Raw genomic sequence first — 9,968 nt, forward strand, 5'->3', positions numbered from 1 at the left:
CCCCACTCCTCCTTCTTCCCCCCACAGTTGGGTTTGATTTTAACGGACTCCACAGAGGTACTGACGCTCACACCACCGCTTCTGAAGCTCCCAAACAAGTATGTGGCACAATGGCTAACCACTGGGCTCCCTCATCGCTTCTGCATGTTATTTTTTTGTCTCACCTCCGCATGTTTGTCTGTGTCAACACCCCAACCTCCATCCTTTTGAGTATGTGTGGGTTTTTTTCACCATGTGTAACAGTCACATGTGGCACCTTCTGCACCTGGCATTAACACCTGGCACTCTCACATGCTGCTGGATCACACCAGACATTAGTGTGTGTATCCTGGATACATGTCATTCATTGTGTCTCAGTGGAAAAAAAAACTCTATTTGAGTTGAAGGGGTGGTGGTTTATTTATGAATTGAGAAGAAATTACCAGACACTTAATACATTTAACTTAAAGCCGTAATACAATAGTAATACTGTTAACATTCTTGCAGATTTGATCAAAACATGGTTGCATCATCATGGTTTGGTCTTTGGCTGGGCTGGACTTACACCTTTTAGATATGTACAAGGAAATGTGCCCATCGGTATCTTAGGGTGACAGCACATTATTTTTGCTAGAAATTAAGCAGTTCAGCCTATCAGTTCAAAGTTCAGAAAAGCAGTTACTACAAACTTACATTCAAATCATTAAAATAATGGGCAAATTGACAAATAATGAAAGCAATTGTGTTGTTCAAATGGGTTTTTAACACACAAACACGTAGCAAACTTAAAGAATGGCAAACCCATTGCCTGTAGTTTCTCTAATGTCTTTAAAGAGTTCATCATGTCATTGAGACAGTGAAGTACATCTCTTCTGCTTTGACATTCGGAAAGAGACGGTTTCTACACCCTGCGTCTCCATCTTAATTAATCACACACATATCTCTCGTACATACACAGATACGCACACACACACAGACTCAGATTTACCGCACACGATGAATGATGGGAGCAGGCGCGGCGGAGGGGTCCAATTAGATGTAGTGTTGACGCTGCTTTACGGTGACGATAACCTTTATTATAATGTAGTGCGGCGGTCCCGTCAGCGATGTTTCCTCGCAGGACGATGTCGTGGAGGTTCTCGCTTTTCCTCTCACGTCTAACCCCGCCGTCTCTCCAGCTGTTTTTCTTTCTTTTTGTTTGATTTCTGTGATTAATTATGCCTTTTTTTGTTTTTATCTCTCTCTTTGTCAACCCCTCCCCCCCCCTCGCCATTCTTTCTCTCTGTTGTGTTTCTGATGATGTATGATAACAGCTATATTTCCCTGTTTCTTCTTCAGGGAGAAAGGTGCGGGAGGGGCACGGGGAGTCATTTGTTTTCCCGCTTTGATACTCTTCCATTTATCAAAATGATAATTAGGTGCAATTAAATGGCAATCTCATCTGTTCTGTTCAGGTGTGTGTTGCTTAGTGTCTTCTACTTATTTATTTTACTATTTTTTTTATATTTCTGCAGAGGTTTCTGTGCCATTGTAGGTCAGTCTAATTAGTAGAGTGAGTATGTGGTGTGTGTGTGTGGGGGGGGGGGGGTGGCCCAGGTGATTGAGAGAAATACAAAAGTAGGACTGTTCAGACAGGGGATGTGTGGCTTTTCCAGATGGCAGGAAAGAGAAAGAAAGAATCCATCTGGGTCAGATTGCTATCAGATTATTATTTATAGGGTTGGGTACCGAAACGCAAATAGAACGCAAATTTCGGTTCCTCATTTCGGTTCCAGTTAATGTGTTGAGTCCCTCTGCTCCAAAACGGACGTAAAAATATCACACTTTCTCTGTAGTCTATCGTTAGGTAGCTAGCAGAAATGTAGGCTACTTTTAAAATATATATTCCCTCTGGGCTCTGGTTACCATACCAACTAAACCTTTATTTTGTTGTTACTTTTTAATAGTGTAATGGTTATTTATTGTTCAATTATTGTGGTTGTGTGTCAGGTGACTTAGGTTTACTTATTATATATATTTAAAACATCAACACATTGTTACACTGAAATCTTTTTCAATTTAAAAGTAAAGAGCCTTTTTTTGAAGTCATTTTTCCAGTTTTTCAAGAATTGGTTGAGGGATCGGAACCGTAAAAACCCCAACGATAGGGGTAGGCCTATATTTAGGTTTGTGGTCTGTTATGTGTGTATGTGTTGCCCGTTGCCACTCTTAATTAATTTCCACTTGTGGGATTAATACATTTGTTGAATTGAGGATTAAAAAAGCAACTTTTTAGGTGTTAAAAAATGCCAAACAAAAATGAAATGTGGACACTGCTCTAGTCCTGCATGACAGTCCCCTATTTCTAGTCCGATGCCATCTTGTGTCTCGGGTCATGTCTGTGTGTTTGCTTGTGTCTGCCTCCTTTTTTTTGTATCCCCTGCAGCTCTCATCCGAGTTTACACCGTCGTGTTTTGTTAAATCTCCTGCATCTCCAAATCTTGTGTATGCCTTCCTCTCTGGCCTCTACCTGGACCTTTCAACCTAATGTGTGTATTGTGTGTGTTTTCCTCAGGGGAGAGGCCATTCCTCTGCCAGCTCTGCCCATACCGAGCATCTCAGAAAGGGAACCTAAAGACGCACGTCCAGAGTGTCCACCATATGCCTTTTGACAACAGCCAGTACCCAGACACAAGGAGCTTGTTATCGAGCCGGGAGGAGCGAGGAGCACTGGCTGCCAAACACCCACCACCACCACCACCAACAACAACAACAGTAGACCATCTGATAGACCGGGATCTGGGACCAGACTAGTCAGGGAATCACACAACCTGAAAACACCATGGCCACTCCTGAAAATCAGAGGAGTCCTCTTCATGCATCCTCCTTTAATGACCTTAGAAGAATTATCTACAATGAAGGCTCTTGTAGTTGTTGTTTTTGTTAAAAGTTAGTTAGAGCTGTGCTAGGCAATTGTAGCAGCAGAGAAGAGTGTCTTATGTACAAACGGAAAGAATTTCGATCACACATGTGGGACTTTTCTTTTTCTCCGCACAGAAGAAATGAAGAGCAAAAAAGTGTCCCCTCAGCAGGAAAGCTGGACTCACCGGGGATCGATTTTTTGCTAATTTAGTTTGAAGGTCGGCAACACTGGGCAGACTGTGTGTTGTTTACATCACTTTTTAAGGATTTCTGAATACAGAAGCCCTCAAAATTCAAAGAGTTGCTTTTTTGCTGCCATTCAAGAGGCACCAACAAGTGATGTTGCCCAGCGCAGCTTTACGAGAAAAGCAACAATTTTATGAAGAAAAGCAAAAAAACTAAAAAACAGAACTTGAATGCGACTGCTTGTGTTTTGATCAAGGACTGTGACATTGCATGGCTGCTGTAGTTGCTCCCCCCCTCTTGTTTTTTGTTTTCTTAGCTTTATTGTATTGGAGTTTGTGCATTCCTCAGGACACAAATCATCAGAGATTAGACGAGATGAGAAAAACGATGCTCCGCAGTTCACCAACAGTCAATTTGCAAATGAAGACTTGCATCTGTCTGTGTGTGTGTGTGTGTGTGTGTGTGTGTGTGTGTATGTGTGTGTCTGCATGCACAAGTGTGTAAAACTCACCTCCCTCCAGTCCAGAGTGTAATGGTAGAAGTGCAGTGACCACTCTGAGGCTGTGTAGCTGTTGATTGGAAGGAAGGAGAGAGAGAGAGAGAGAGAGAGAGAGAGAGAGAGAGAGAGAGAGAGAGAGAGAGAGAGAGAGAGAGAGAGAGAGAGAGAGAGAGAGAGAGAGAGAGAGAGAGAGAGAGGGAGAGAGAGAGAGAGAGAGAGAGAGAGAGAGAGAGAGCATTAATGGGGGTGTCTGCTTTAGTGCTCATTAAAAAGAGTGTGCGTTTTTAATAGCCAATATAGATGAGCGTACCAATTTTATGGTCATTCAATTATTGTCCATTTAAGAGGAAGGACTGAGTGGAGGCAGTTTTCCTCCCTAACTCCATCATATTAGAGAGTGTTTCCGACACTTCTGACTTTGAGTTAGTCTGACAGTGGGGGATGCAGGACGATGCTAGCTCGGCTGTGGATTGCACCAATTAAACTCCGACTTGTGCACTTGCAAAAGAGAATATGATACTACTTGTGTTAGCCAGCAACGTTTTCGTTCATGTTGCTGAAGGGCAACACTGACCTTCTGGCCTGTTGGTTTTTAAGAGATGAAAGCTTTGGTACCAAAACCAACCCAGTCTCTCTGGTAGGAAGCCTGTCAGCAGCACGAAATACCTTAGCACCTATGTAACCAGAGGGGTCAAACGTTGCTTCCGGTTTGTGCTAAGCTATGCTAAGCTATGCTAAGCTAAGCTAAGCAGCCACTTGCTGAAGTTTTAGTGGACAAGCATGAGAGTGGTCTTAATCTGATCTTTTCCTTATTTAAAACTCTGCAGTTGCGTGAATATTTCCCAAAAATGTGTCAAAGTATTCCTTTAAAAGTGACCGGTTGCTTAAAGAGATAAATTAAAAATAAACATCAACATATGTCAGCAACATGCCCGCTGTTACGGAGCATGCACATTCAGCAGAACAAACTACCAGAGATAAAGAGCTCATTGTGTTACCAAAGCATTCAAGCAGACTAAAACCCTCATACTGTCAGGTCTAGCTTTTTTTGAATGGCGATGTGAAGGTTTGCATTCTGGGAAGAAAAGTGATGAGGTCATATAGAGAGAGAGAGAGAGAGAGAAAGAGAGAGAGAGAGACAGAGTTCAGGATGTCAGGCTTCCAGAGAGTTTAGATGGAGACATTTTGAAGCCAAGTGAATCGTAGAGCCGCCACAGCCTTATCACAAGTATGTGTGTGAGTGTGAGAGAGAGCGAGAGAGAGTATGCATTTATGTGTGTGTACTTGCATTCTATCCAAACCTCTCCATACTGTATAAGTACTGCAGCCACCCTCTATGCTTTGTATACTAGCCTACCTCCTTTGCGATTACAAGCCGTTTTTTTACACACAGAAATTAGAGAGCTAAGTGACCGTGAGGAGGTGTTCACTGAATTTGACAAAAAGTGTATTGAATTTACTTACCATACCTTTAAGTTTATTGGCTGGTATGAAGCCGGGACTGTTCTTCGTTCGGAGGAGATGGAAAAAGAAGAAGAACAGCAAGGCAGTTAAAAGCCGTACAGAGCAAGAGTGGAACTGTGGAGAGATTTTAGTATGCACAGAATCAAAATTCAAACCTGTTAAAGATGACGGAGCATACAGTACTGTACTTGCCATCTATTTTGAGATCTCAGTAGTTTTTCCATGATGATGAAAAGGTTGCTAGACCAGTGTGTTGTTGGGTTATGCATACATACACTGTGTGCTTGAATATGCCTAATAATGCACAAATGTGTACATTGAAGGTGTGGGTAGTGAAAATACTTGAAAAAACGGATACTCTAGCCTTCGAGGTAGTGTAGTACTAATACCAATGTTGTACAGAATTCCCTTTAAGACTAACTCCTCAGTTATGAATTTGTACTCCGAAGTGTGACTTAGAAAAACTATGAAGCAGGAGCGAGTGTATGTAATATAAAGTGTATATGTGTAATCCACTCTTACCAAACCCTTATATACAGCGGTAGAAACCAAATGGCATTACTAGTGCACTTAGACTAGGTCACTGCTTTAACCGTTCTCATTTTGTCCCATCCTAGCTAAGGTTTCTTTGAGAATGTCTTTTCATGGTGCCAGCTTAAGGTCGTTTTATGCTTCTGCGTCGGATGAAAAATGAACACGTCGCGGCGACGCAAGTCTCTCGGCCGTGGCTTGGTAGCGTTGCCCCCCCCCCCCACACACACTTATTTCCTGGTTCTCCTTTTCCATAAACAACATAAAATCAAGAAGAGGGTTACCTTCTCCTGCTACAGATTTCCCACGTGGTCAGAAGGCACAGGGGAGACACTTTGTTTCTCTTACTATGACTCTAGAGTCAGTGCTCGCTCCGACGCCATTCGCCGCTACCTCTCTCACATCTCCCTCTACCACACACGCCGGCTCGACGCACACACCAGGCCACTTACGTAGGCTACGCCGAGAGCTCCGCGCAACCATAAAACGGCCTTGATGTCATTTCTGGTTTAGAGGCTTTTTGTGTGGGTGATTCCATAGATTTTAATGGCAAAAGATCTGTTCTGTGACGGCTTCGCGGCACAGCTTTTTAGCTTTGTTTCCCCATTAAAAAGTTTGATAATGCTAGGCACAGCACTGCTTATTTTTTTCATAAAGATGTAAGGGTATTGTTTTTAGTCTTTGTCTTTGCTAAACTGTAGGATTTGTTCAGTAGGTAGTCACGGCTGCCCTCCCAGAGGGGCTGGCAGGTGATCATTTTCTCTTTGGTTGGGTTATTATCATGCTTCTAAAGTTGTATTTTTTTGTGTCCGTATTTCTTTTTTTTTGTTTTGTTATGAACTTCATGATTAATTTACCTTAGAAGACCTTATTATTCCAAATGTATTTGGTTGGTATCTGTATTTATTATCACTTCAAAAAGGATTAGAGGACAGAGGCAGACAGGAGCGTTTGTTTTAATTTGATTTTTCCGGGTTGTTTTTGTTTTTATACTGTGTAGTTTTCATGCCAGCAAGCCGATGTGAAAGCTTTACCTCGTCTGAGCCGTTCTCAGTTCTGTTACACTTTTATACATCATTTCAAAAAGATGTAATGTCATGTCCACAATAAAGACACACAAAATGGCACCTGTTGGCGCTGTTTCATCTGGTTCTGCTTGTTTGTTTTGAAATTTAACGCAGCCATTGTTACAGAACATCTCCAATTTAGATGAAAAAAAAATGTATGTTAGTATGTTTGTATGCACCATGCCACCAAGTCAAATTCTATGAAAGTGTAACTTATTGTGGCAATAAAGCCTTTACAGATTTTAGTGTCTCATCGAGTACACATAGATCAAACTTTCCATCCTTGCTTTTCTGACTGCTAAAAACAACCAGGTTATCGATTATCTATACATTAGACAATATGGCATCTATTTTCGTAACCCTCATGTTGTCCTTAGGTCAAATTGACCGGTTTTCCTATATCAATGTTCTTTTTAACTACCCAATTGTAATTACCCAAAATAACATGATTGATTCCACCCTAGTACAAATCTCTTGGCAAGTACAAATCTCTACTTTCATGGGTAATTTTGGGGTGTCTCATACAATTTTATAGCATTTGAAAAAGTGGTTTTGAAATAGTATTGAGTAAAATACTGACATATTGCAGTCTGTGATAATCTATCAACATACTTTAATTTAGTCTTTATTATTCCTAATTTCTGCTTTTCTAACTCAAACAATAGATATAATGTCCTATAAAGGAGGTTTACTGAACATAAATTCCCAAAAATACTTTAAAACTGAAAAGTGATGAAAAAGTCAACAAAGTGAAAGAAATTGAGACTCAACAAAAGTGTTGTTTTTCAGTTTTGATGGGAAGACAACACAAGGGTTAAATCTGGTGGCTCTGATTTGGCTCCACACACAACCTCCACGACCTGCAGTAGAAAGTAGTCATGATTCATGAAGATGAGGTGAAAACAGACCAGACCCGAGCCATACTGCAAGCTGTTCCCTTTCATAAGATGTGACACGTTTGATGGATAGCAACTTTGATGTTCGTCCGGGGCCCGTCGGCACCTTGATGTCCATGTGTGGCCATGCGGTTGAAGTCGAGCTGCCAAGCAACGGTGATGAGAAACCCTCACCCTTCAACTACGAAGGGCCACCTAGGGATTCGTTGCTGCTTTGCCAGTCTCTTTCATGTTCGGTGTCTATGTGCACCATCTGTCTGTCGATTTGAGCGACGGGTGAATGACGGGTTCCCTCTGAGAACATGGCACATAACGTTAATGCCAGGCAGGCCCGCGGGCTGAGAAAAGAGTGCAGCTGCCCGTCACTCTTCCCAACCTCATCAGTCACTGCGAAGGCAGACGTGACGGCCCTGAGCTCCCTGGAAAACCTGTTCGCTGACATCTCTTCTTTCTGTCACACAGCAGAGAGAAGCTGACTGACTGAATGACTGACTGAGACGGAAAATACGCTGAACGTCAGGCGGACTCCGATTTGATGGATAGGTGTGGTGGAGAACACAGCATAATGTGCTTTTCTCATTTTACTTCTTTATGTCGCAGAATAAAGCAGTTGTTTGCTTTTAAAGACATGTCACCACACGGTTTTATCTACATTTAACTCGTGTATTTGCATGTGTTTTGCTTATTCAAGTGTTGTTGCAACTACAACCGATATGGGTCTTTGAGACAGGATCTTTGGAGTGACACAACGTGTTGCAGACATGCTGTGTATATTTAAGTGATTTTGATATGATTATGATAAGAATCATGTTCTGATCAAAGTGACAAAGCCTGGACAACATTTAGACTTCCATGGAACAGTAAAGGCATCAGTATGCTTCAAAATGAATACTTTTTGCGCTGTTGAACAGCGTAGGAAACCCCGTTCCTCCACAGCTTTTCAACGTTGGATCTAACGGGGCTGTGTCTGACTATTTTTGGAACTTTCCGAAACCAAATCTGACAAGCAAGCCCATTTGCTTGTCAGCAAAACAAGCGATATGACAGCTTTGCAAACCGCATTCGATTGTGGCTATTTCATACTGGTTGTAAACATGTTTTCCTTTACGGGTTTAGGCAACATTTTGTACCTAGTGGTTTATTTCAAACATAGCCCAGTCTTAATACATTCCACTATAATGGCAAATTCGATAGGAATGCATCCAATAGCTATTTTAGCTGCTGGACCCCTACACCCCCCAGCCGCTCTCTCAGGTCAGCTGACCAGCTGCTCCGGACGGGGCCTAAACCTAGGCTTAAGCTCAGAGGGGACCGAGCTCCAAAACCTTGGACTGGGCTGCCTCTGCACATTAGATCGGCCTCTTCTCTGTCTCATTTAAAACTCTTCTTAAAACCAACCTCTTTTCTTTGGCCTTTAACCCCAGGTATAGTGTTGATCTAATGTGTATACTTGCAATATTTGTACCCTATGCTAGCAGTGCATTTTAGTTATTTTATGTTTTCTATTAATTTCTTTTTATTTTATTGCTTTTGACTATCAAAAAGATGAGGTACCCAATACAAAGATTATATTGGGTACCTTATCTTTTTATTGTGCTTTATTGTGTTATCTATTTATTCTGTATTATCGTGCTACGTAAATAAAGTGGATTGGATTAGCGTTGAACAAAGTGTTGGACTGACAAATTGACAGCCTGACATTGCCATTCTTAAAGGTCCCCCCCAGCAAGACTAAAGACCCTTCAAACTTAAAACTGTCTGGCAGACATCCAACAGATTTCTTACATTTGTGCCATCCTGTGGTAGTTTCAAGAATGGCAGTAAGCAATACACAACACTACACCTCCCCATCAGGACATGACCCTGGGACACAGAAGAAAGGGGCTGAAAGGGAAACATGGACTGCACTAATTTTCACCAGAATTACTTGATTTTCCTCCAAACAAAACCTCAGTTATCAAATTACTTGAATGAAAACAAGCATCTAGTGCTAGTTCCCAATCCTTGTTACAGTACACTATATTATATGACTCTTCCTGAGCATACCTTGCATTTTCGTACATGTTTCTCTGGTATCTCCAGCTTTGTTGCTGCATCTAAGAATGAACCGTAGTCATCCCTCTGGTGTAGCTTCCTCTCTTCTTGCATGCTCTGTAGCTCTGCTGTGTGCCGTCCAAGTCAGAGGGCATGATCTATATCTGCCACCAGGGAGCACTATCCCTCTCTAATGGCTGCTAAACGGCCTTCCTCGAGGATAAGGGCCACATCATAGACCAAATGGCATTTGTACATGTGCAACGGCTGTGGCAGCGTGGGCGGTCGAGGGGTAAATATACTTAAAACACACTACGGTGTATATGTGAGCGCGGCAGCCTTGACTACAGTTACCACCAGAGAGTCCGACTCCGCATCTCCCAGGCAAAAGGCCAAACACATTTACAACAC

At 42.1% G+C, this 9,968-nt stretch overlaps 1 protein-coding gene across 1 annotated transcript in view; it reads left to right on the forward strand.

The window, feature by feature from the left end:
• Nucleotides 1–3,437, forward strand: part of LOC117946323 (zinc finger protein 516-like) — a 43,832-nt gene extending 40,395 nt beyond the window's left edge. The window contains 2 exon segments of the mRNA XM_034874391.1: nt 2,534–2,714; nt 2,716–3,437. Of these exon segments, the coding sequence (XP_034730282.1) occupies nt 2,534–2,714; nt 2,716–2,737 (203 nt within the window). The 3' untranslated portion in view covers nt 2,738–3,437.
• The last annotated feature ends 6,531 nt before the right edge of the window (nt 3,438–9,968 follow it).

The sequence above is a fragment of the Etheostoma cragini genome, chromosome 6 (genome assembly GCF_013103735.1).
Source record: "Etheostoma cragini isolate CJK2018 chromosome 6, CSU_Ecrag_1.0, whole genome shotgun sequence".
Classification (NCBI taxonomy): domain Eukaryota; kingdom Metazoa; phylum Chordata; class Actinopteri; order Perciformes; family Percidae; genus Etheostoma; species Etheostoma cragini.